Source organism: Poecilia latipinna, unplaced genomic scaffold, assembly GCF_001443285.1.
Source record: "Poecilia latipinna isolate Pla-1442-1.1 unplaced genomic scaffold, P_latipinna-1.0 Scaffold1728, whole genome shotgun sequence".
Classification (NCBI taxonomy): Eukaryota; Metazoa; Chordata; class Actinopteri; order Cyprinodontiformes; family Poeciliidae; genus Poecilia; species Poecilia latipinna.
The window spans coordinates 6,612-33,633 of NW_015114344.1; the positions used below are offsets into that span (position 1 = coordinate 6,612).

General features: G+C 36.2%; 3 protein-coding genes across 3 annotated transcripts in view; 2 read left to right on the forward strand and 1 right to left on the reverse strand.

The window, feature by feature from the left end:
• The first annotated feature begins 678 nt into the window (after positions 1 to 678).
• Positions 679 to 9,527, forward strand: LOC106964853 (retinal Mueller cells isomerohydrolase-like). Its single transcript, XM_015060601.1, has 14 exons — positions 679 to 807; positions 2,194 to 2,276; positions 3,298 to 3,448; positions 4,025 to 4,132; positions 4,258 to 4,399; positions 5,168 to 5,315; positions 5,525 to 5,606; positions 5,705 to 5,837; positions 6,735 to 6,877; positions 6,945 to 7,074; positions 7,456 to 7,570; positions 8,650 to 8,744; positions 8,819 to 8,930; positions 9,340 to 9,527. Exons 1-14 carry the CDS (start codon positions 701 to 703, stop codon positions 9,492 to 9,494), a joined length of 1,704 nt encoding a protein of 567 aa, XP_014916087.1. The 5' UTR covers positions 679 to 700; the 3' UTR covers positions 9,495 to 9,527.
• Positions 9,528 to 11,009: 1,482 nt separating this feature from the next.
• LOC106964854 (methylcrotonoyl-CoA carboxylase beta chain, mitochondrial) lies at positions 11,010 to 20,754 on the reverse strand. The gene is made up of 12 exons (XM_015060602.1): positions 20,607 to 20,754; positions 19,291 to 19,446; positions 17,807 to 18,003; positions 16,919 to 17,097; positions 16,757 to 16,837; positions 15,677 to 15,855; positions 14,254 to 14,470; positions 13,885 to 13,976; positions 12,804 to 12,960; positions 12,570 to 12,692; positions 11,587 to 11,802; positions 11,010 to 11,509 (listed from the first exon to the last, which is right to left on the reverse strand). The coding sequence occupies exons 1-12, from the start codon at positions 20,624 to 20,626 to the stop codon at positions 11,423 to 11,425; spliced, it is 1,704 nt and encodes a 567-aa protein (XP_014916088.1). The 5' UTR covers positions 20,627 to 20,754; the 3' UTR covers positions 11,010 to 11,422.
• Positions 20,755 to 22,648: 1,894 nt separating this feature from the next.
• The window catches only part of fnbp1l (formin binding protein 1-like), a 61,605-nt gene continuing 57,231 nt past the window's right edge, over positions 22,649 to 27,022 (forward strand). The window contains exon 1 of the mRNA XM_015060598.1: positions 22,649 to 22,820. Within this exon, the coding sequence (XP_014916084.1) occupies positions 22,797 to 22,820 (24 nt within the window). The 5' untranslated portion in view covers positions 22,649 to 22,796. The remainder of the gene's footprint in view (positions 22,821 to 27,022) is intronic.

Below are 27,022 nucleotides of genomic sequence, written 5' to 3' on the forward strand. Positions count from 1 at the left end.
CTTGAGCTGCTGTTGCTGTTTGAAGAAATGCACCAAAAACAACCAATCAGTCAGGAGGCGGGGCTTAGCGCTGTCAATCAAACTCATGCAGCTAAATGTCATAATGACAGAGAAACAACTACAGAGAAACTGTCTATCCGCTGTCATTGGTGGCCATGCTAACTAGACTTAGCATTCAAGACTGGATGATTGACAGCGCTAAGACCCGCCTCCTGGCTCTGATTGGTTGATTGTAGTTAAAACCTTTTTTGTTTTTCACAGTTTGACTCAGAACATAGTTACAGTTTCAACAAATGTCTAAAAATATATATTTTCTATAAAAGTTAAAGACTTCAGATGTTTTCCAGATTCATTCTCCTTCCTTCAAATGTAAAAAAAACAAAGTTTCCCAAACGTTTGCTGAAAACCATCAGGAACTAATCAGCTCTAATTGTTTCTGCATGTTCATCTACAAAGGACGGCGGGTTTTAAAATTCAACTTTACTGGTGCGACCCCCATCATTAGGAGGAGAGACTGGTCGTGTTTGTAGGTCGAGAGAAAATCCAACATGGAGGCGAGGTTCTGGCATCTGAAAGGAGCCGAGACAAAGCTGGTCTGTTCAGACGGGGAGAGACGGGGAGGCGTGGGTGAAAGTTTGAGGAGGAGGAGGGGAAAGTGGGAGGAAAGGAGAAAAGGGAAGAAGAGGAGGAGTGAGGAAGGATGGGGGAGCAGCAGGAAATGTTTGTGTGGTTTAAATCCGAACCAGAGTCTCTTCTGAAAGCAGTCAGCGAGTCCAGGAGGAGATTCAGCAGCAACATGGTCAGCCGGTGAGGAGACATTTCCATTATTTACTCTGAAAACGGTTGAGTCAGTTCTGACGTTGAAATCTTTTACTGAAAGAGAAAACGCCAAACCTTACCAAGTGTCTTATTACGCTTGGAATAAAACTAAACTAACTTAAAAATAATTTGGAACAAAAAGTTACTTCTGAGTTGGTTTTGTCCTGATTCCACTGTAGTAAGATATTTGTACTAGAAACTAAACCAATAAAAAACTTTGTAGGAGTTTGTGTTTTTCTGGTGCAGATTAAATTCTGGTATGGAAATGTTTTGGTTTTCTGAAATGAAGCCAGAGACGTTTTACTGAAAAAACACAACATCTTAAGTATTGTCTTCTAATTTCTAGTACAAATGTCTTGAAATAAGACTAAACAAACTTAGAGAACTTTTCAGCAACATATAGGAGCTTGTTTTAAACCAGCAACTCCTTAGTATTAATAAAAAGCAGTAGGCAAATTATTTCACTCATAAAATGAGTAAAATGTCTTATATTGCTGGTGGAACTAGAACTGGGTTGCTAGGTAACCGGCTGGGCTTGGCTGTGGTTGCTAGGTAACGGCACAAAGCCTGTCACATAAAATGATCTGCCAGTGGAACTAGAACTTTTTAATCAATATTAAGAAATTACTGACTTAAAACAAGCTCCAATTTCTAGCTGAAAAGTTACTTTCAAGTTAGTTTTGTCTTATTTCAAGATATTTGCTCTAGAAACTTGATCAAAGATACTGTTGTTGTTGTTTTTTATAGAGTTAAAATGAGATGGAAAGTTTCCCAGACTTGGAAAAACAGCCTAACCATTCCAGCTTTTAGCAGTTCCAAAGTTAACTAAGAAATCTTTTAAAAAGCTGTTTTTAATGTTGGAAACCACAGAAGAGATCAACCTGGAGACGAGATGAGAAGTTTCTCCAAAACATTGAATAGAGAAAAGAAGGTTGTAAGACTTTAAAAGAAAGATTAAGGAGAAAAATCAGATGGAAAGTCCAGACTAACAAAGGAATGTAAAATGGGCGTAGAGGGACAAATTGAAAGCTGGTGTTGTGAAGCTGCCAGGACTGATGGGAACTGTAAACAGTTATGATTTGTGAATCAATTTAATGCGCCAAAACTGTTACTCAATACCATTTATACATAAAAATACATTCTCAGTCGTCAGCCTGTTTGAAAGTATTCACTTTTTCCACATTTTAAGTTAAAATCTTAACCTTTTTCTGCAAAACTACACATTTTGACCATATAGAAATAAAGTTTGAGTGCTTTCTAAATTTATTAGAAATAGAAAATCAAAATAATCTCATTTACATAATTTCACATGATTTAATGCTTTAGTTATGTTGGAGGTTTGATGTTTCAATGTGGTTTCAACTTTGTTGTCAGAGTGGAACATCCTGCTGCAGGTTACCAGAAGATCTTTGAGACGGTGGAGGAACTAAATGAACCGATTTCTGCAGAAATAACTGGTAAAAACACAAAAACAGATGGGAGATTTAGTTATTGACAACTATAAACATAAAAACAAACTTTACTAACTTAAACTATTCAACAAGCTGTTAAAATGGACTTTATGCATCACTGGCAACTTGTATTTTTGCCACTTTTGCAGAAATGTCCATTGCTAAAAAGTCTAGAAAGATGGTTTTATATTAAAATCGGTTTTATCTGATGATCTGTATTATACTATAGATATGTCAAAATGCATTTTGACTATCCAGAATAGTAAGTTAAGATCTCTACATCTAGATTCCGACTGGTAAGAATAATAATTCATGATATCTTCAATTACATTTATCTCAAATATTTTTCTTTTCTTTTTTTGATCATTTATGAAAATTTAAAAATGCAACCTAAATCTGTGACATTTTGACTAAACAGAAAGCTAACTCAAAGTAATGTCACTGTTAATTTAAAATATCTGAAATAGAAAGTGGTCTAATTAAAGATATTTCTAAAATATTTGAAGATATCTTTGACTCGTTAAAATTATTCTTCCAGGTTTATCTAATTTAGTTTTCACTAGTCAATTGTTGCTTTCAAGATATCTGCAGTTTAATTTTTACTTGTGAAATATATCTAGTACTGTCTAAAAATACATTTAAAATATCTTGAATCAGAATTATAACCATTCAGAACAAAAGTCGGATATCTTTAATTTACTTTAATTGTTATTTGAAATCTGTTTCAGATATTCAGTGATTTATTAGGTGTCTTGAATTAAATCTCACAAATTAAAAGTGAATCTGACGTCATTTATGGCAGTCAGAATGTAATTAGCTAAATCTTAATTTACTAATATGTCTAGTCATAAACCACTTTTAGATATCTGGAATGTAATCGATTTTATGTTGAATCGACTTGCCATATAAACATTCAATCCAACAGGAGGAAGTATGGAAGCTCAGAAGAGTCGATATGAGGGCATTAAATGATGGAGGAACGTGTGTTATGTTATAATCAGATGATTTTGATGAACTGTCCCCCCAGGTGTTTTCCCGTCATGGCTCAGAGGAAGCGTCCTCCGGATGGGTCCGGGTCTTTTCGAGATCGGGGACAAACCGTTCCACCATTTGTTTGACGGACAAGCTCTGATCCACAAGTTTGACCTGAAGGGTGATCAGGTGACATACTTCAGAAAGTAAGAATGCACCGCAAATTTAAAAATGTTCAGCTGCTGCCTGTACATAAGCACACATACACTGCATGTCAGGGTCGCTCCGGGAGAAAATTCCTGCCAAAAAACTCAGTAATTCTGTAGAAAAACTTGGAAATTTCGGAGTTTCAAAAGTCAAAAATTTGCAAGAAAAAACATTTGAAATTAATTGTTTCTGGAACAATAAGCAGATTTCTGAGTTTCAGAAATTATTTTTGACATTTAAGCTCAGAAATGTCCAAGATTTGCTAGAAAATTCTAGCAATTCTTTTAATTTCACAACTAAGAAACATTCTTGTTTTTTCTCCAGAAAATTTCTGAGATTAACATTTTTTTCTTGCAAATTTTTGACTTTTTGAGTTCATACATTTCCATGTTCATTTCTAGAAAATTTCTGAGATTAATCTAAAATTTTGAGTTTTTTCTTGCAAGTTTTTTGAAACTGAGAAAATGTCCATGTTTTGTCTAGAAAATTTCTCACATCATTCTTAAAGTTTGAGAATTGTTTTGTTGAACATGTGCCATTTTTATCTTTAATGGCCCTGATAATCTTTGTTTCAGGTTCATCAGGACGGATGCATATGTTCGGGCCATGACAGAAAACCGGGTCGTCATCACAGAGTTCGGCACCGCTGCCTATCCAGACCCCTGCAAAAACATTTTCTCCAGGTAAAACTGAAGTTAATGTTTACCTGGCTGTTAACACAAACAATCCATTTAATTAATAGCAGCCTAGCACAACGTAGGTCTAAAGTCAGGTTTAAATCAGTTTTTTGTTGCTTGTGTCTGTTCAGGTTCTTTACGTACTTCAGAGGCATTGAAGTGACAGATAACTGCTTAGTAAACGTTTATCCGATCGGCGAGGATTTTTACGCCGTCACAGAGACAAACTTCATCACCAAAGTGGATCCAGATTCACTGGAGACACTGAAGAAGGTAAGAAGGTTGGAATTTACCAGAAATCATTCAGTTCAATTCACAAATACTTTATTTACTCCAAAGGAAAATTTAATGTTGCAAATAATTTCATCCAAGTATCTTCAAAGAGTAGTGGATGGAGATGCTGGAGGCAGGAAAGATCTCCAGTAGCAGTCAGTCTTGCAACGAGTCTGAAGATGTCTCTGACTGAAGACCATATGATGAATATTTAGTTTGCTAACAAAATAGTTATGTTCCTAGCTAAATACTTAGCTGGGAAATTAGTTAGCTGGGAACCTAATAATATGAAATTTGCTAACTAAACATTTAGCTATGAAGCTCAATATTTAGCCAGCTTCATAGCAAGATAAATACTTAGCTCGGACCGAAATATTCATCTTGTTTGCTAGCTAAATATTTATCTTCTTAACTAAATATTTAATTTTAAGTTGAATATTTATTTTGCTTGCCAAATATTTAGCTACATAGCTAAACATTTAGCTAGCTTGATTGCAAGATAAATATTTAGNTTCCTAACTTAATTATTTAATATTTAATTTGCAGATTAAAGTATTTAGTTTGGAACTACATTTAAAAATGTGTGAAAAACATGGTAAAAATATAATTTAGAAAATTGAACCCCTANTTTTTCCCCTATGACAGATTAAAGAAACTAAAATATTGCTGTTAATTTTTTACAGCGGTCTTTCCAAGCGCCATCTCATAAATTTGAGGAAACTGATATCAGGTGATTTCTGTGTGATTTCTTTATAATTTGTTTCTCAGGTGGATCTGTGTAAATATCTGTCCATTAACGGAGTCACAGCGCATCCCCACGTTGACGCAGACGGTTCGCTCTACAACATCGGGAACTGCTTTGGCAAAAACATGAGTCTGGCGTACAACATCGTCAAGATCCCGCCGGCACAGAAAGGTGGGAAACGCCGTCAGCAGGAAACGCAGAGACAAATGTGAAATACGTGTTGCAGGCCTCTTTGTCAAATCAAAAAGTTATGGTCTGTCGGTCAATCTGTCAAAAAGAGCACATTCTTTTCCAACAGAAAAAGTAGACTGTTTGGTAGATAAAATAAAAAATGAAATGAAGCAAAATAAGTATCAGTAAAATCATTTTTTTGTCCTTAGATAAATCAGATCCCATTGAGAAATCCCAAGTTGTGGTCCAACTACCCAGCAGTGAAAGATTAAAGCCTTCCTACATCCACAGGTTCACATTTATACTCTAGAAAATTTGTTTTTTATTTGACTTTTCATCAGTTTAGTCCATTTAAATCAGTCTGTTTTGATCTGTTTTGCTCTCCGTAGTTTTGGTATGACTGAGAACTACTTTGTGTTTGTGGAGCAGCCGGTGAAGATCAACCTGCTCAAGTTTCTGTCGTCTTGGAGCGTCAGAGGAGCGACGTACATGGACTGCTTTGAATCCAACGAAAACATGGGGGTAACAACGGCTTCAGGGGCGGCCATAGAGTTTTACCTGTAGGGGGCCATGCGGGGGCACAAACAGAACAATGACGGTGTACTAAAATTTTAATATTTTAGTGAAACAATTTCTTTACCCAAACAAAACACGGGGATCTGTTTGGCATGTGAAAACTATGCATCAGATTTGTTTGTTACAGTACAACAATGTAATATGGGCCAAAATAGAAAAATTAGGTGTAAATTTCCTCCAAAACATTTTTAGATTAATCCCAGAAATTGCCTGGAAACAACACAGAAATTTCTGAGCTTAAATATGTGAAGATTTAGCATGAACAGCTCAAAAACTTTGAGATTCTTCTCAGAAATTTTCTAGAAAAAAATAGGAAATTTATCAGTTTCAAAAATGGAAAATCTTCAACTTTTTAAACTTTAAAAGTGGAAAATTTTTCAAATGTTCAAAATCAAAAACTTCCAAGATTTTTATTTTTTTTTTTCAGAAAATTTCTGATATTTTTTTGTACTTCTCTTTTTTTTCTATCTACAATGACCCTAATACTAATAACAGAAATATGGAAAAGGATTAGCCCCACTAGAAAAAAAAAAAGAATTTTGACTTTAATCTTCTGAGATCAAAAGTCAGAGCTATGGAAAAAATTCAAAATGAGTTTTTTTTTCCTGTGGCCCTAATCGTCTTCCATACATAAATGACGAGGTGTATAAAATGCTTATTTATATCTGATCTGACATGAACAAACTGATCAGCAGCTCTGACTGGGACGTCCAATCAGATTTTAAGCGGTGCTGGTGGCCCCCCCAGCCACCCCTGTAGCTACGCCCCTGCTCTACAACATAAAATATCAAAACGTTGATTTTTTTCCGGTCCTTTGAATCATTTAGTGTTTATTTGCTGCAGACGTGGTTCCACTTGACGACTAAGGATCCTGCAGGTTATATGACAAACCACAAATTCAGAACCTCGGCTTTCAACCTGTTTCACCACATCAACGCCTACGAAGACCAGGGATTCATCGTGGTCGACCTCTGCACGTGGAAAGGGTGATTGAGAAGCTCCGGATATCTCTATTTGTTGATAGAAACACTGATATTTTATTCGTATTTCCAGGCATGATTTTGTGTACAACTACCTGTACCTGGCAAACCTGAGGCAGGAGTGGGAGGAGGTAAAGAAAGCGGCGATGCGTGCGCCTCAGCCGGAGGTCAGGCGATACGTTCTGCCGTTGGATATTCACAGGGTGAGAACAGAAACGATCACTTTATGCTGCCTATCCTAATCTCATTTTATCCTGTTAAAAACACCTTTACCATTTAATCATAAAACACAAATCATAACACATAGTTATGCTAATGCTAAGCACTATTTAGCAGAGGCTAATGCTAAAATGCTAACTTCAGTTGAAATTACATTTTACATTAACCATATATTCATTAATGCCCTTAAATATTGTATTTATGGGTTAATATATTGTTCACTATTATCCTTGTTTTATTTTGTTCACGTTGTTTGAAATTGTTATTTTTAGCTTAGCTGTGAAACTATGAAGACGTTTAGCGCACTTAGCGCTAAACGTTTTTAGCGCTAAGTAATTTTAATTACTTTTTCTGCATTCGTTCAGGAAGAACAAGGCCGAAACCTTGTGTCTCTGTCCTACACAACAGCAACTGCCGTCCTCCACAGCGACGGATCCATCTGGCTGGAGCCTGAAGTTCTGTTCTCTGGACCGAGACAGGGTGAACACACACACACGCACGCCTTTCGGTTCTGTTTTTACAGTGTTGCTAAGATGAAATCATGTTTTACAGAGAAATGTTTTGGGCTGAAGCCACTGCTTTGCTTAACAGTTCTACTGTAAAATTAAAACCCCAAGAAATCAACATTTCACTATATTTGCATTGATTAATTTAATTTGACAGGGACCGATACAAATGCATAGATCAAAACAACCTAACGTGTGAATAGCCAAAGCTAATTCACTCGTCCCTAGAAGGAACTTTAACAGTTTATTAAAATGAAAAGTTAAAATCAGTGATGAATACAATAAAATTATGAAAAAGAGATATAAAAAAAAACACTGAATCAAAACTATTATAATATTTGGATAGTTTTAAAATTCTAATCAATTTAAAGGTGAAGAAATATGATTTTTTTTTTTAGGGAAGCTGACATTTATTTTGCACTTGGGAAGAAATGTGTTAGTATTTTAAAGGAGACCTGTTTTGCAAATGTCACATTTTTGCACATATTCATTCTTCCTTTTAGGTTTTTACAGCTTCTAAAAGCAGCCTGAATACCAATAAGTTAATACTTTTTGGTGTTTGAAAATGAGCCGTGTCAAAAACCTTTCAAATGTAAAATCACATTTCACTGGCACTGCGCTGTTACCTAGCAACCCTAGCAGAGTTCCGGCCATTACCTAGCAACCTCAGCAGAGTTCCTGCTGTTACCTAGCAACCCCAGCAGAGTTCCTGCTGTTACCTAGCAACCCCAGCAGAGTTCCAGTACATTTGGTCTGCTGGTTTCACCATTGTATGCTCTGTACAATGGCTGCTGGAAAAGAAAAAGTGTTTTGTTGTTGACTTCCCATCCAGAAACCACTTGATGCTTTTCAAAAATGTATAGTTGAATAATAGAGTATCTGTTTGCAGCCATTTTCACATGCAAATGTAAACACTGAGTTGGGGGCGTGGCCAGCAACAGCTTATTGGAATTTAAAGTGACAAGACGCCCTAAAACAAAGTACAATCTTACATAAGAATGATTTTGTGTTTTGTTGTTTGTTTCTTTTTTATGTCCCTTTTGTCTTTTTCAGCCTTCGAGTTTCCACAGATTAACTACTCCAAGTGTTGTGGAAAGAAATACTCATTTGCATATGGCCTCGGACTCAACCACTTCATCCCTGACAGGGTAGGGGACAGAGAGAGCGAGGTCACCTCACACATACACACAGATTTGTTACCTGCTGTTGGTTTCTGCCTCAGATCGTCAAGCTTAATGTCCAGACCAAAGAGACATGGGTGTGGCAGGAGGAAGACTGTTACCCATCAGAGCCGCTGTTTGTTCCCACACCTGGAGCCACGAAGGAAGACGAAGGTAAGAAAGTTTAAATTCATGACATTTTTTATGTAAATTTGCATTAAAGGTGCCAATTTTCACTATATAATGAAAAGTTGACACTTTTAATGAACTTTTAATGGCATTGTTAATGCAACACTGATTTAAAGTTCACATTTTGTTAACCATTAATACAAAGTTGACACTTTTAATGCTCTTGTAATGACATTTTTAGTCCAACTTTGCTTTAAAAGTGTCATTATTTACTATTATTTCAGCCTGTATCAGTTGGCTGCGCTGAGCATTGGCGCCATCTACTGGATGGCAGCCAAACTACAACAGTAAAATGATTTCTGGGCAAACGCTATTAGTTAATCGATTGGAACTAATTTTAATCTAATAAACTATCCTCTATTCGGTATATTAATCCTCTGTCTGACTTCTGCAGGCGTGTTGCTGAGTGTGGTGGTGAAGCCGGGCGCAGAGAGACCAGGTTTCCTGCTGGTTCTGGACGCCATGATGCTAACGGAGCTAGCTAGGGCCGAAGTCAACGCCGTCATCCCCGTCACTTTACACGGGACGTACAAACCGCCTTCACCCTAAACACACCAGTTAATCCCCGTTTTATAGTTATTGATAATAATACATTCAGAACAGTTTGTAAATCAAATACCACTCTCGTTACAGCTAAGGTTTCAATGATGACATAGATTTAAAGCAGAGCAGATCAGGACTTAGATGTCATCAGTTTATTGTTTCATGTAATCAAAATCAAAGAAAATCTATTGGCTTTGGACATTAAAAGGCTCAATTTGAAGCTTGTTATTTTTAGTTTTTAGATCACTTTTAGGTTTGTAGTCAGTGATAGGCACACATCCTCTAATCTGCTAACAGCAGAGCTAATTTTTCTTTTTTATTTAAAGATTTACAAACAAGGCAGTAATACAAATACAAATAAGTATTAGAAAACAAATGAAAAATTAAAAGCATAAGCGCAGAATGGAAAGTAAATAAATAAAAACATTGAAAATTGGATAATTTCTGGCTTCTGAAATGCTAAATTATGTTCTATGATCTTGATATGTCTCTTAGCATTAGGGTTCACTATTACTTTAATGAATTTTACATAACATAGAAACTCATTGAGAAAAACACAAAACTTGGGAGACATTTTCTTACATTTGGATTTGTGTATATGATTATAAATTAGTTTTTCATTTTGCATTTTGATAACTTTGAAAAATTTATCACTTTTATTTTCCCCTAAATGAATTTTTCCAGATAAATTATCATCACTTATGTACTTGGCTGTTTTATAAACCTTCAGTTGAATAAAATTTTACATCTGTGTTGAAGATTTGGTTATCAATTAATACTGGAGGTAAAAATTAGCTCCATTATTAGCGGATTAACTCAGCATCGTCATGCTACCTGTACAGCTGTTGCTGCCTCAGTTAATTAGACTCGCCATGTTCCTGTGCTTTTATTTCCTGTGTTTTTCAATCATACATTAAAATGATTTTAGTTTAATTTTTATGTTACTGAATCCACATCTGCTTTATTCTCCATGCCTCCTCCATATATTGGAGTTTACTTTTCCTTCATTGTTTGATCAAAAAAAAAAAGCATGTTGGTATATTTCAGAGCAATTTCTGCTCAAAGCACTTAACATTTCAGTGTAATACATTTTATAAAATGGATACAAATTGTTGATGTGTCTCGACTGTAAAATGTCAAATAAACAGTCTGTTTAAAACTGAAAAGTGTGGTGTGTTTGTGTTGTTTGTTGAGTTTTTAACTGAAGTTTAAATTTTATGGATATTTATATTTTTGGAATTGAGAAATTTTCCATGTTTTTTTCTTGAAAATTTCTCTGATTAATCTTAAAATTTCAGAAGATTTTCTCACAAATTTTGGACTTTTGAAACTCAGAACTTTTTTCCTAGAAGATTTCTGAGATTATTCTCAAATTTTCAACTTTTGGAGTTCTGAAATTTTCCTCAAAATGTCTGAGTATTTTGGCTGAAATGTACTCCTTTTTCCTGTTCTTCCTAATATGCCATTGTAGTCATGTGATAAATGTTGCAGAGCAGCGTAATAACTATAAACAAACACCAGTTTAGCAGCCAGTCATTTTATGTTATACAAACAAGCATAATTACAACATGTTTAGACATTTCTAATTACAGAATGATGCAGGTTGCAGGTTAAAAGCTTGTGGGGTTTTTAGACACAAAGTACTTCAAAATACAGTTTAGAGGGATAAACAATTAAGGCCTTTTGGATTTGTAAAGATCAAGATGAATCTACAGGCTCTAAACTGCAGATTCACATTAGAGCAAATTTATGTTATGCTGCACACAGAAGAAAAAAGGGATTTTAAAAATATAAAAATGACATTCAGCATCCCTGAAGTTTTTTCTGCAGAATCTGCTGAAGTGAAATAACGTCTGCTGCATTAACATGGGAGCCATGATGACCCTTAAAAACAGGATCCAGATCTCAGAAAAGCAGGAGTTTTGGTAAGGCTTCTACATCCGCAGCAGCACAGACTGCTTTTTCTCTGTAGACAGCTGGTGGCGCTGTTGTTTGATAATATCCAGAGCGTCTCTGAGAACCTGCGAAGGAAAAGAAAATCAGACTTCTCCCACTTCCTCCTCGATTAATTTATATGAAAATAATTCAGCATTTTTACCTTCCTGGTTTCCTGAGGCAGAATGACTCCGTCGTCCCACATCCTGCCAGAGGAAAAGAACGCCGAACTTTCCTCCTCCAGCTTCTCGTTCAGCTTCTTCTCCTCTTCCTGTTTGGTGTCGGCAGGTAGCAGTGAGTCGGCGTGACCCGGCGCCGCCAGCGACACTCTGGCGTTGGGCCACAGGAACAGGAAGTTGGGATCAAACGCCCGTCCACACTGAGGACCAATGGGAGAGAAGACGATGAGCTTCATTGTTTTGTTATCAATTGGTATTTATCATCAGAGCAGACAGAAATCACATGTGAGGTACCACAAGATGCAATCCTGGGACCCTTTCTATTTAATATAAATTTTTAAACTGAAAAACAATTTTTATACTGTAAAAAAAATTTTAAAGTGAAAAATTATTTTTAAAATGGAAAATAAAAGAACTGAAACTGCAAAATAGATTTTTTTTACTGACAAGAAACTGAAAATGAAAAATTATTTTTAATCTGGAAACTTGAAAATTTGAAATTGCGAAACAATTTTTATACTGGAAAAAAAATTTAAAGTAAAAAAAAGAGATTTTTGAATCTTTTTCAATTTTAAAATATTTTTGAAACCCTTTATGGCATCAATTTAGCTCTATAGAATTAACTAATTCCATGCTCTTATTTAAACAAATAATTTTATATTGAAAAAAGAAAACTTTGAAATTAAAAAACTAAAAAACTTTAAACTGAACAATTTTATACAGAAAAATATTTGAAAGTGGAAAAAGCCTTGAATCTGAAAAGTAGTTTATAATCATTTTCAAATTACTTTAATTTTACTTCAGTTTTCAAATTGTATTTTCAGTTAAATTTATATTTATATTTTTTAAAACAAACTATATGGCAGCTATTTAGCTCAATATAATTAAGTAATTTCATGTTCTAAATCACTCAAGATACAAACATTAAGACACAGAAAGACGAAGGAAAACCAGTTTGGTTGCTCACCATGGCATAACTGTCGCCGCCATGGCAACCACCAATCACCACGGTGATTTTTGGGACAGAGGCACAGGCCACTGCTGACATCATCGAACCCTGAGCCTTCAGACGGTTGCTGTTCGTTTCTGCCTGTCAGAAAAGGACAGAAGAATCACTAATGTACGTCACTTTGCCGATTTTTAATCGCTTGTTTGTGTAAGTTTCGTTGTCATGGAGATAACGTTACTGGGCTGTTTCTACCTGTGCGGCAGAAAGCGTTAGCGCTGCTGCAGGCGCCGTGTTCTGGAGGAAAAGCAGCGGTACGTCTCTCTGGTCACACAGCTGGACGAAATGACTTCCTTTCAGCGCCGCTTCGTATGTTAGCGCTCCGTTATTGGCTACTATTCCTACCAGGTGGCTAAAAACATAAAAAAGAACATACAAAATCAGACTTAATATAAAAATTAAATAAGATATGACGAAAGAATATTGTTTGTTATGGATGAAAATAGCAGAAGATATGATTAAAACAATTATACGGTCAAAATGAGAAGTTTAATACAGTTTAGATAAATAACAAATCTATATAACATTGTATCTGTGGTGGCAATAAATTGAAAGTACACAATAAAGTGTTTAAATTTATGATGGCATATTAGGGTAAATGTAGATATTAAAATATGGAGGAGGATATTTCTGCCAAAAAATCTCTCTCTGAGATTTTGAGATTCATCTAAAAAGGTTTTTGTTTTGTTTTTTTCCCAAAAAATCCCCAAAGAAATATGTTAATTTGAAATGTAAAAAATTGGCTAGAAAAAACTGAAATTTTGAGATTTCAGGAAAGTTTTCTAAGAAACTGAGTTTTCTGAGTGGAATATTTTTACTTGAGACTCAAATGTAAAAACTGTCTAATTATTTTTAATTATTCCTTTACTGTTAAAAAGTTTTCTGAATGTTTGTGATCAAATATAAAGGCTTCAAAAATAAAAGATTAATTTATTTTAGAGATGCAACTATCAATGAATTATTGTGGCAATTAATCGAATAAAAACAAAATGGCCACAATCTGCAGATTTTTTTATTTAACCACATTATCACTTATTATAACTTGGGAAAATGTCTGGTTATTATAAGGAACTAGTGGTTTTACACCAATATTAAGTAATTACTTACTTAAAAGAAGCTCCTGTTTCTTGCTGAAAAGTTACTTCTAAGTTAATTTTGTCTTATTTCAAGTGTAATAAGATTTTAATTAGAAACTAGACCAAACATACTCAGTAAGAATTTTCGTTATTGCAATGTATTACATATGAATATAGTAGTGTTTGTTTGTTATTTTTACCCATGAATCTTTGCAAAACCAGTTACGAGTGTGGTTCCGTATCGACCTTTGAACTCCTGGAAGCGGCTCCCGTCTGTCAGTCGGCTCACAATCTGAGCGGGAAACAAAAATGCAACTTAGTTTTTGGGCATTCTACTAACCTCTTTATTTTATAAAAATGCAAGTTTAGGGAAAAAATTTGTGTTTATTCAGTCAATATTTAATACAGCAGCTTTTTTAAAATTCAGCATATTATGAAAAACACAGTCCTTTATGTCATGGAAAGACAGTCAACCCTCTTGATACAAGAGAAAACTCAGGTTTTTAAGAAAATGGCAGCTTATCAGTTAATCAATAAGATCAATCAGTAATCTATAAGCAGTGCGTTACCATCTTCACATCCAGCGTGTGGCTGTAGCTCCGAGGAGCCAGACCCAGAAGCTCCTCTGGACTGTGCAGCGGCTGCTCTGCTGCTTTCCTCTTCGCCGTGTCCTCCTCCTCCTCCTCCTCCTCAGGCAGGTGGAGGTTCAGGGTGGAGATGATGTTTCTCGTGTGATCAAACGCCTCCTTCTCCTCCAACGCAAAGTGGTCCACACACCCACTCACCCTAAAACGAAGCAGCAATCAGAGACAGAGTCTCACTCACTTCTGTAGCTGCGTTTCCATTACAAATGTCTTTGTCTATATTTTATTCAAAAAAAGAAATTTTGCAATTGTGGTGTTTCCATTAAATAAGAAATTAAATTAAAATTACATGTGAATAAGCTTGTTCACGCGATGAGTCGTTGAAAATCATGGCTCTGAGGGACGTAAATAGATGAAATATATCCATAATTCAGCCGTCAGATGAGACGTCTGCGTTTTATTCAGCCGTTGGAGCCGATACATTTACACCATTTTGGTGATTTTACAGAAGAGCTGCGACAAAGTTTTATGAACTGTGCGATGCTGAAAGCTGCACAATATCCAAATAAATAATCATCCTCCTACCACTTCCTGTCGTCTTCTTCTGCGTTTCCAGCAGTAGTAAGATACGGCTGTTGATCACATGTGATGCAAAAAAAGTAGCTGTGTTTCCATTAATGTGCTTAATGGAAATGTGCCAATTTAGAGAAAAATTCACGTTTTTTGATCAAAAGCGCTAAGATGAGTCGCATAGAAATGGATGTATTTCACAAAACTGCAATGGCAACTGTTCGCATCACACAAGTCATGTGATCAACAACCGGATGTTACTACTGGTGGAAATGCTGAAGAAGACAACGACAGGAAGTCGTCTTCTTTTGGTTTGTAGTTTGTTTTGGACAATGTGCGGATCAGAAAAGTTGTCATTCTAAAGTGTTGAACTCATCGTTCTTCTGTAAAATTACCGAGAACATTTTCCCCAAAACGCTGCATACGTAGCCGATCCTCAGTAGGCGGGGCTTGTCACTCCAACGCCTGAATAAGACATTAACGTCTGCTCCGATTGGCTGAAATATGAAAATATTTCACATAACTGTTTATATTTGTTGCTGTCGTGATTTTTAATGACTTATCACATAACAAGCTTATTCATTTTAATTTTAATTTCATTCGACATTTAATGGAAACTCAGCAATTCTGAAATTGTGTTTTTTTGGTATCAGGAGAATATAGACAAAGATTTGTTCACATTTGTAATAGAAACGCAGCTAGTGGTTCCATTGCAGTTTTGTGAAATATATCCATTTACAAAAACCTCGTTTTGTTTTTTTCTAAATTGACATGCTGTTTATAAGCAAATTTATTTTCGTAATTCCAGTTTGGAGCGGCTCTGAAGTTCGGCCCTTACTCGGCGTGGAGTCGGGCCCCTCCCAGGTCCTCCGGGGTCACCTCCTCTCCTGTAGCGGCTTTGACGAGCGGCGGGCCTCCCAGGAAGATGGTTCCTATCTGGTGCACCATCACCGCCTCCTCTGCCATGGTGGGGATGTAAGCCCCCCCCGCAGTGCACGAGCCGCACACCAGCGCCACCTTCCGACCCGTAACGGCGTTTAAATCGACCAAAAAGATGCACAAAAAGCCCTGAAATACTTCATGCAAAGTGCTTCACATGATGAAGACACAAAAACATCAAATAATCACCAGTTATAAACGCAGTAACATAACATTTTATCAATGTGGTGAACCTGTTTGTAAGTTCTTTTATTTATTTCACGTTGGCTGTTATACTGACTGAACAAATTAAAGTTGTTTTGTTTTTACATGTTTGATCATTTATGTCTGTGTTTTAAAAATAGAAACATTTTAACCCCTTTAGTTCTGAATTTTACCAACACAAAAACTGATTTATGCAACTAATTTTAATTCCCATTCGGCATTGAAATAAAGGAATTTTTTTTTTTTAACCAAAAAATTCACAAAAGTCTGTTTATACTCATAAACATTGAAATAAACGATTAGATACTTTTTTTTTACTCTGCATAGTAACACTAAATAATTAAGCAGTGGCTGATATTTTCCTGTTGTCCTTTTGGATGGAAGTTCAACTCTGAAAGAAGTCCTACAATCTAAAATCAAAATAACTTCAAATATTGTCACTTGAAATACTTAAATTTACACTCAAGGCAACTTTTAGGCTACTATGAACTTGAATTTATATTTCTGATGGAAAGTAAACACCAACTCTTCTTTTTTAGTTTTAAAAATTGTCTGATGTGGAGATTAAGAACCTGAATGTCATCGATCAATAAGAAACTAGTTAATAAAAATAATCACTCAAATGATAAAATTCCTACTTTTTCATTTGTTTAAACCCAGAAATGCATCAGTGGACTTTGGGTCAATTCAGCTGTTTTTCTGTATCGGCTGATGCTAAACCTCAGATATCGGTATCGGAGTGGAAAAGTGGATCGGATCGTTTGTATTTTTTTACCTGTGGGATCTTCATGGCAGACATGATGGCTTCGTTATAGAAAGTCCTTCCTCCGTGGTTCTTGTCAGGAAAAATCTCTGACTGGATATTTATTAAATACAGAAAGGTGTTAGGAGCCAACATGGCGGTTGGTGTGATCCACCTGAATGTGATCAGCTGAACCTGTAACGGTAGGAAAGCTCCTCCAGAGTCCACCAGGTAGACACAAGGCAGCCGGTTCTGGATGGCGACTTCCTGAGCTCTCAGCTGCTTCTTCACCGTGATCGGATACGCTGTGCCGCCTTTCACTGTGGCGTCGTTAGCAATGAACACACACCACAGGCCGTTGATCCTGCCAATGCCTGCACACACACACACACGCACAAGGTCATTCAGCTGGAAGTGTGTGAGAGGAACAACAGCTGCGTTTCCATTACAAATGTACACAAAACTTGGTTGATATTCCTGCATTAAATAAGAAACACAATGAAAATCACATGATAAATCTTAAAAAAAAAAAAACATGTCGCCCGTCATCCTGTAACTACTTCCTGTTGTCATTCTGTCGTTTGCACCAGCAGAGCTACTTTTACTTCAGTATAATTTTTGGGTGTTTGTTTCAAAGAATGCCAGACTGTATTGTTTTCAAAACTATGTTTGCTGTGAAGTCTAATAAACACACAAATTTTATTAAAAAACAAAAAACGCAAAAAAAAAAAAGTCACCTCATCCAAGTGGCAAAACTTTTTATCAGGAAAGAGAAGTTTTGTTCGAAATTGCAGTTTCCATTAAGCAGATTTACCTTCGTATTGTAAAACGCAGTAAATGTCGCCAGGTTTTATTTAAATCAGCCACGGAGTTCACCAACACGCCGACTCTTCTTCATCGTCTCGTCTTTCGTCTAGCACCACCTCTGGTCAGGATTGGTAATGTCTCTACATTCCTAACTGCTTTGTGTGTCGTAAGCGACGTCAAATTGTGCGATTTTATTGTGAATGGAAACGCAGCTTCAGTCAGACTGGGCTGGATATTCAGGTTAAAGTACCAAAGACACAGCTAGGGGTTTCTGACCAGTCAGGCAGCCGGCTGAAGGGATGTCGCCGTACGGCAGACCCATCCCAGCGAACGGGGAAAGCTCCAGGAAGTCGTCATCGTCCAACAGGAAGCGGAGGCGGTCCCTGACCAGCAGCTTCCTGTTTCTCTGTGTGTGTCTGATTACAGCGTTTTCCCCTCCGCCTCGCCTCACCTTCTCCTGTAACTCTGTGTACCTAACAGAGGAAAACAGACATTTAAACAAACTTCAGTCCTGAAAACCAAGATTATTATAGTTAACTAAATAACAAAATAATGAAAACGGACATTCAGAAAACATTTTCGTAAATAAAAACGGTAATTAATGGGGAAAACTATGACTAACTGGAACTATGTTGTTTGTTTATAGAACTAACAAAAACATACTGAAATTACAAACATAATACCCTTTGATTTATTAATCCATTTATTAGCCATTTGAACCGATGTGAAATTGATATTTTTCCTCCACACAAATGGTTTCTGCCAACTGTCGGCAAATTACAGCGCTAACGCTAGCAAACGTTGGAACACCAGTCAGCTGGTTGTTCAACAATAATTTAATAAAAACATGCCTTTTGTTGAATATTCATTACTCAATTTAATTCTGTACCTAAAAATGAACCAAAGCATGAAAAACTAAAACTACTACTATAATAAAAACTAAACAATATCTAACTAATGAAAATGACCAAACACTCTAATTAAAACTAGCTAAATTAGACAAACCAAAAGGTCACAACGAAATAAAACTGAACTGTAATGAAAAACCCAAAACTATCATAACCCTACTAGAAAGTCTGGTTTGTTTGTGGTGAAGGGGAATCGACCCTGATTTGGACCAAAAAACAAAACTGGTCGGCCTACAGCCATAGATCTTGGTGCTCCTGATGGTGAGCAGTGCAGGACATTCTGGGTAAATACAACCAAAACAAAAAAGCTAGCCTAGCGTTGGCGGGAGAAATTACTCGTGATTTTTCCTAAAGACAAAAGAGAAATCCTGAAATCTGACGCTATTCCATTTTTGTTTTCATTTCGTGCAGAAGGAAGTCATGCTCAGTGTATCTTCAGAGGTTTTCTGTAATTTCCTTCCGTGGTTTTTGGTGCAGCGCCTCCACAGGCGAGGAGAGGAACAGATTGCTCGAAGGGTTTGGTTGGTTTGAATGAGAACCACAACAACTGAAAATGGGACAAATGTTGCGATTTTCATTTTCATCAGAATGCATCAGATTATCAGGTGGTGGTGAATGTTGCTTTGTTTCAGCTCATCCTGTTTCCATTCCTCAGTCAAATGGTGACGCTGTAGACACTCATTGTTTTTGATTCCACAACTGTCCAGCCTAATCTCCATGAAGTGAACAGAAGGTGATGCAACTGTGTGTGACGTAACAAATGTTTGTGCTGCTGCATAAGTTCGGTAACTCCTGTAAATAAATGAGGAATTTGGCATTTTTCATGCACTGTGATGTGTGAGCTGAACCTACTTGTTTTGGCAGGCGCGGCTGTTTCTCAGGTTTGCCTCGTAGACGTGGCGCTGGATGGGCAGCAGGGGGAGCTCCAGCACCGGGAAAGAACTGCGCAGAGCTTTCCGCTTCGCCGCCACAGAGCGAACAGAGAACGGCCGGCGCTGCTCAGCAAACCTGCAAAACACAAAACGAGAGCAAACGCACTAATACGGACCAAATACCTCAAAATCAATGCAACGTTTTAGAGCTGAAATGATTCATTGGATTAATCAATTATTGACATAATTATCAACTAGTTGATTAATCGTTAACTGGAGTATACAGACTCAAAAAAGGCCATTTGCTGAAAGAACAACACACTCAGAGCAGTAATTAAGATAAAACTGTACAAAAAGAAATTACATTTTGCATTAAGATGGAAAAAAAAAAAAACTTGTCTGTATGCTCTACCCAGAACTCCTCAAATGATAGTTTTATTTTCACACAGTTTAAATTCTGTAAAAAAAAATAAAGAAAACTCCTCTTAGACACCTTTTGGTATCAATTATTACATAAACCAAAAAGTAAGTCAATCACTGTATTGATAAGTCAAATTGAAAGGGCTGAGTTTTTCACATAAGTATCTTTTTAGCTGTAAATACATCAAATACTACAAATGATCAGGCATTCACTAAATGAATGCTGTTGTTGCATGTTAGACGATAAAATGTTCATTAAATAATTTTATTCTAATATCCTCTTCATGAGTCTGCTTTATAACAGAGTGTCTTCAGTCAGAGGCTTTTTCACAGTCTCTGTAACACAGACTGCTACAGGAGAACCTTCCTCTCCGACAGCCATCAGCATTTATTTGAAAAAGAATTGTATAATATGAGTTGCAACAACATGTAATTTCCCTTTAGGATAAATACAGTATTTTTTTTATTTATTTAAATATGTTAACCTCTGAATGTAGTTGGTTGCGCTGGGGTATCTAAATCACTTTAAATGTGTAAAAAGTAAATAATAAAGACTATAATTTTCTTTCCATTTCAGTCATGTGCTACTTCGTGTTTAACAGTCGTAAGAAATAAATTAAAACTACCGGTAATTTGTGTTTGCATGAGGAGAAAACGCTGAAAAAGTTCCGAAGGTGTGAATACTTTTTGGAAGCATTGTAGCACACAAAACTGAAGAGTCAAACGCTACATTAAAAAACACCGATGAAAAATAAGAGATAAACACAGCCTTGGCTCTAATCTCTGAAAATGTTAAAGTGTGCCAAAGGTCGTCTGAACGCGCTGCGGATGTTAAATAAAAGCTTATTACAAACAAATAATCACTCCTCTCGTTACCTTAAGATGCAGCGCTGCATGTTTCACAGGTTTCCGCTGCAACGCGGCTAATCACAGCTTTAATAAACTAATTCTGACTCCAAGATCCATTGATCTAAACTACAGCCAGAGAGCCAGGAAACGCTTCTTCTCTCTTTGTTGACAGCAGTGATTCCTGGACGCACTCCACTGCCCCCTTTCGGAACAACTGTAATTACAAGCGGCACAAGGCAAAGATTTTTATTCGAAACTCCATTAAAGGTTTCATATTTCACTAAATTACAAGAAACTAATTGGTTGAGTGGTATTACAGTATAAATATGCTAAAAGCAAATAATTCACTAATTAAAATGATAGCGAGTTGTTTTTCATTTTAGCTCCAAATTAAGAAGCAAAACGTGAAACTGATTCAACAAATACGTAATTCCTTATAACTGATAGATTTGTGGTGAAATTGAATTTGAGCAGTTTTAAACCCAAGAACTAACTGTAAAAATTAATTTAAATGATCAAACTACTAACAAACTTTAAATAAATGTAATTTAGAAAGAGAAAAACTTCCCTTTTCTGCTAAAAAAAAAAATTAGAATGTTGGATATTGTTGTTTGCATAAATTAAACTTGGTCATGATTTACCTTTTTAAAACACATATCCAATATAATTCAACTGAAAAATAAATACATCTGTTTTACAAGTTTAAAAAAAAACTTTGGCAGTAATCTGTCTGGATGTCAGTATTGTTTTCTTGCAACATTACTCATAATCCAGAAAATAGATAACACAACAGTATGTTATTATGTACAGAAATTGTTGGAATATTTAGTAGCTCTCTCAGTGTTACAACAGTTTGTCTTTCTTTATAATATAAAATCCTTTCATTTGAAAACAGACTTCGGTCACATTGCAGCTGTAATTATACAAAGCGGCCACTAGAGGGAACCATACCATTATTTTGAAATAATCTGACCACATGGCGTCATATACTGATTTGATTATGTGAATAATGCCTTGTAGCAAACTTTATGCTCCAGTTTCACAAAAAATGCGAAATATAAAGGAAAAATACTGCATTTCAGGAAATCCAAAGTAAGTAACAATAATACAGTGACATATAACAGGGCTGGATTTAATAAATTGTGGTGCCCTGGGCAAGAGATTTGGTGCCCAACTCACAGGTTTGATTAAAAAAGAGTTTGTAATTTCTTAAAATTTCTATAGATAAAGCATATCATCATTTCTAAATAATGAACAACAACTAAAAGACTGAAAAAGATTGCAATTGTTTGTATAAATATGTCAGTTCTGAGTACAATGAAAGCTGAAATATAAGTGAAATTAGTGACTAAATCTTGCTACAGTTGACAGGATTTTGAAAGTTATCTACACAAAAAAAAACTAATTTGAACCCCTTAGTTCAAACCTTTTTTGTTTTTTGACTCTGACTGAATAAATAAATCACATTTTTCAATTTGTACATCTTTTTTTTTGGAAGAAATTATATAATATTGTAAGCTCCAACAACAGCAAAAACAACAACAAAAAAACAGACAAACAATTTTTATGCTTTATTTGTTTAATTTAGCTAATTTTTATTTCATTTTAATTTTTTTATCCACGTACTTGAGAATGGAGATATTTGCTGGGGTTTGTTTTGTTTTGCTTATTTTTGCTTTTTGTTTTGTCATTTACTGCTTTGTGTTTGTTATCCTAAATACTGTTTCATGTCATTGCTTGAATTTCTCTGTCTGCTTTGTAATTTTTGTGTGAAAAATTTGAAATACTTATTTACTTAAAACAAATACTTAAAAAACTAACACTAATTGATTCTTAATAAACATGTTTATTTAATTGTAAAATTTTAAATAAATCACATTTTAAAAAAACTAAGATCAAATGATTCTTAACTAAGCAAGTTTATGTAATTGTTTTTCATGCATTTGTTTTTGTATTTTTCTGTTTATAAAACTGAACTGATTTGCAATTTTTAGAATCACAGACAATATATATGTATATATTAAAATGTATTATAATAATTAAGTTTTATGTGGCTTATGGTCCTGGGCCCTGCTGTGGGGCGGCCCTGCTGGTTCAGTGGGAGGAGGAGAGTCAGTCAGTCAGGAGGAGGACGGGAGTCCCAGCGGCAGTTCGGGAGAGCCAAGACGGGGGGAAAAGTGCGTCCAAACCGGGAGAAGTCACACGGAGGTATCCGCCATGAGTTGGGGAACGGAGCTCTGGGTGAGTTTTCAACTCTTTAAGAAGCTGTTTCCCGGCTCGGCTGTTCACGTGTGAGACTCCGGCATCGTGGCCGGGACTTTTTATTTTATTTTATTTAAATTTTTTCTTTCGGGACGTCGAGTGGAAGAAAGGTGCCGCGGTTCATGTCCAGCTTTGTGTGGAAGGCAGCGCTGTTAGCCGGCGATGCTAACGCTAAAGCTAATCCACCTTAACGGCTGTGACAGCGGCGCGGAACAATAGGCAGCCCGGTCCTCGCGCACGGGGTCCGGGGCACCGGGCCGGAAGCGGGGGGGCTCTGCCTCCCCTGTTCGGTGGCTGGTTAACTTAAATTACACCCGCGTTCCTTAGTGCTATTGTTCATATGTGTGTGAGAGAAGTTTAGTTGTATTTTTTACGGTGTTTTTGTGTCACACCCATCCTCCTCAGGCTCCTTTTAAAATTAACCTCAATTAAGCTCCTTCTTCTTCTTCGTCTCTTTGTCTTCACTTCAGCGTCACATGACTGAACTTATGTGTCAAAAACAGCAATGGTTTGTTTTAATACACCATTTTATGTTCTGTACAGTTAAATCATGACTTCCAGTGAGGAAGTCATGATGGACTCTCAGCTCTCGGTCTCAATTGGAAGTGCTGTTGCGTAATGTTAGTATTTGTCCAGAGTTCATTATTATTTGTGGTGTATATTTTTGGGGTGTTGGCCCATCCCGATGTGTGAAACCAGAGAGGCAACCAGCAGCATCCCCCCTCTCTTAGATGAGGAGGAGCAGGATGAGGAGGAGGGGATACTTGTTGTCCCAGAGATGATTCTCCTCCATCTGATCGCTGTGTTTATTATCTGGCGTCTGAAATAAGCTCATTTTTTGCTTGCTCAGCCCCCACATGTAACATGACCATGCTGCGGCGGACAAAGAGATAAAAGTTTGCTTGTATGAAATTCAAAAGCGGTGTGAAAGGAGTTTGGTTTGTTGTGGGGTTCATTTTTCTCCCCATTCATGTTTTAACCAATCTAGCCCAGTGTTATGGAATAATTTCTGTATTCTTTTTAAAGTCTTCCTAAAATGGGAAATTGGTCACGATAACAAATTTTGCTGAATGATAAAATTGTCCCAGAAATGATAATATTGATCATTTTCAAGTAATATAATGGTAATAATGCAATAACTTATTGCCAAAGATCAATAAATGTTAAATTCTAGTCAACATTGAACACTGGAACTGAAAGACATCTTAAATATCCAAAATAAATAGACAAAACAGTAAATAAAATTAATTATGAAGTCTCTGGAAACTACATTGTACCTCAAAAGAAGGACAATTGTGACACTAATAAACCAAACTGAAGATTTGTATCATCCAGTTTTTGGTAGAAAGAGAAAAAAAGCAATAAATAACGCAAACAGAAATTATTAAGTTGCTTCCTACAGTTTTTTGTCCACATTTTGTCCCTTACCTTGCTGTTATTTTAAATTAATAGGAAGTAGGACCACAAATAATCAACGACTAAAATAAAGACTTGGCCTCATCCATTCATTAAAGTCGGCAAAATACAGCATTTGTTTTAAAGCTGGAGTCACTTCCTAATTAAATGTAGAGAATGTGTGAAAATAAACAACATTTTTGGGAAAAAAATTGGGAAAATGCTTGCTTTTCTATTAAAAGTATTGCAAATTTAAAAGTAAAACTTTATAGAAATACCCAAATGTTTGTATTTTTAATTTGACAAAGAGGTGCTTTGAATTGGTAAATTTGGCCCAAATGACCGAAAGTCGTACTGGATCGTTTGCTTAGGTAAAAACATTGGCTATAGTTGGAGTTTTCTCCAAGGTCTGGTATACACCCTGGGTTGTGTAAGCGTTGTTGCAATTTAACCATATAAATAATAAATAGCTAAATATAATAAAACATCTTGCAGTTTCCTTGATGAAGGAAGTCATTTTTGAAATGGGTGGCAGTCTAATCCACATTTACGCATCAGTTCAGTCAATGTGCATCAGAGGAAATGCGCTCAGCATGTGGACGAATTTAATAGAGGCAGTTTTTTGTTTTGACGTATAGCAGCAAATGGAAAAATAATTTCAGATTTTCAAAATTCGACCAGCAGATGATGGATCCCGTCCAGGGAAAACTAGGCGGAGGATTGGTGCTTCAACCAAACAATTTACTTTAAGCTTCACATTCAATGTAAATGTGTTTGTTTAGCAAAGAAAACATAATAAAAATTTATAATTTTAGATCTGAAATCAAAAGACACGATTGAATATGTTTGTGTTCTTGAAAAAGTTCGAGGTGCTGAATGGATGAAGGATTAATTAATTATTTTTTATATATTTTTTCTCTTTTTTTGCCTTTTATTAATTGATTTTCTTCATGGTTGTAATTTAATTTAGCTCAGAAAACCAAATATTCTACTTTAGGCTGGGAAACATCATCTTCTGCATCCAGAGGTATTTAACTTTAAACTTAACTCTCTTTAATTCACCATAATTACATTTCGTCTTCTTTGCTTTACAGGATAAGCAGAATTAAATTCAAGTCACTCCAGTTAATCCCAACACAATACAATACAATATGTAGCCTGATTCAGATCCAATTCAACACAATATTAATTGTTTTTATAATTAACCTCAGTCATATAGTACCAGTTGGTAGAAACCCATTAGGTGGAGCTCAGTATGCGTCAAGCCACTGATTTTTCAGCAGCATGTTGCTTTAATAGAACAAGACTTTAAGCATTGCTTGTTCGCTGTGTGTGATGTCAATGAAACATCCGTCCAAATAGCGATATGTAATAATCAAATATTAGTAATTTATTGCTGCATTGTGTCTTTTCCTCCAGCTTTGGAGCAAAGCAACCTGCATCTCACCCAGCTATGGTGGAAATGTAATCCCCGAATCCTCTGATTGGATTAATGTGCTAGCTGTCTGTGGTCAGATTAAGGATTAAATGTAAAAGATGTAAATCTGCTGATTGGCCAGTGAGATGCTCAGATGACTGCAGGCTGAATCTCATTTATTAAACCAGTTGATTTCAGATTCTGGTGTTAATTCTTACTAATAATGTGACTGGCTTTTTAGTCCTGCTGATCAATGTTAACCAACCCATAATGGAGCCACTTTGACTGTTCCAACATCATGATATGGTAAAAAAAATACCTAGAGATCTGAAATGCTACTGCTGAGATTTATAATTATCATATTGATTACAGTTAACCTACATTTTTCTAACTTTTGTTTCATTGCATTCTTTACATTTTTCTCAGTCACTAATATTTACGTCTGGTGTGGAGGCCAGGGGCGGTTAAAGACCATCCAGCTATCTAAAATACATAACACAGCTTCAGAGCACGCTTCACCTAATTCAGTTCAATTAACAAATACTTATTTATCCTAAAGGGAAAGTAAATGTTCTCGTAACTGATATCATGTCGTTGCAATGCTGTTGGCAGCAACACCATCAGATGTTGGTAAGCGCTGCTAATCCACTTTATTTGCTTTTGCTGCTCCCCTTTAAGTCTCTCTTGTTAGAGCGATGTTGGAGTAGGGGATAAGCTCTTTTCCCATTATGATTGATTGAAGGAGTTAGTTTGAACTTCCTCCTTCTTTCTCTGCTCTTTGGTCATTAGATGTTGTGATTAGGCCTGTCACAATAAGCAATAAATCAATTAAACAAGCTCAATAATTTCCATTTGCATTATTTGTTGTTTTTCTCTTGTCTGTCTTTCTACTAAAAACTGAATGATTAAAGTCTTCAGTCTGGTGTTTTGGCCTCAGCCAGCTTCTTTTTTTGAAGAGTGAGGCTTCATAATTCATTTATCTCAACAATTTATCGTCCAGTAGAATTAGTCTTTGTGGCCAGATTAGCGGTAGCATCTCTTGCTAAAGTCTGGGTGCTGTTTGGTTTTGTGCTTTGGCTCCTGCACATCCCTACAAACCAATTGAGGAACATCCTATTACTGTTCTGGCTTCCTGCCCCAACACACACACACACACACACACACACACACACACACACACACACACACACACACACACGTGTGTAGAGTAGGAAGTGTGCCTGAATCGGAGCTGTGTCTGTGTTTTGTGTGCGTTAGAGCCAGGATGCCGGCCTGCTGTGCGCAGGTCTGTCTGAGCGAGTCGGGCTTGAGCCCAGCAGGACGGAGCGGTCAGAACCGGCTGAAGGACAACGGGCTGACAGGCGGTCGT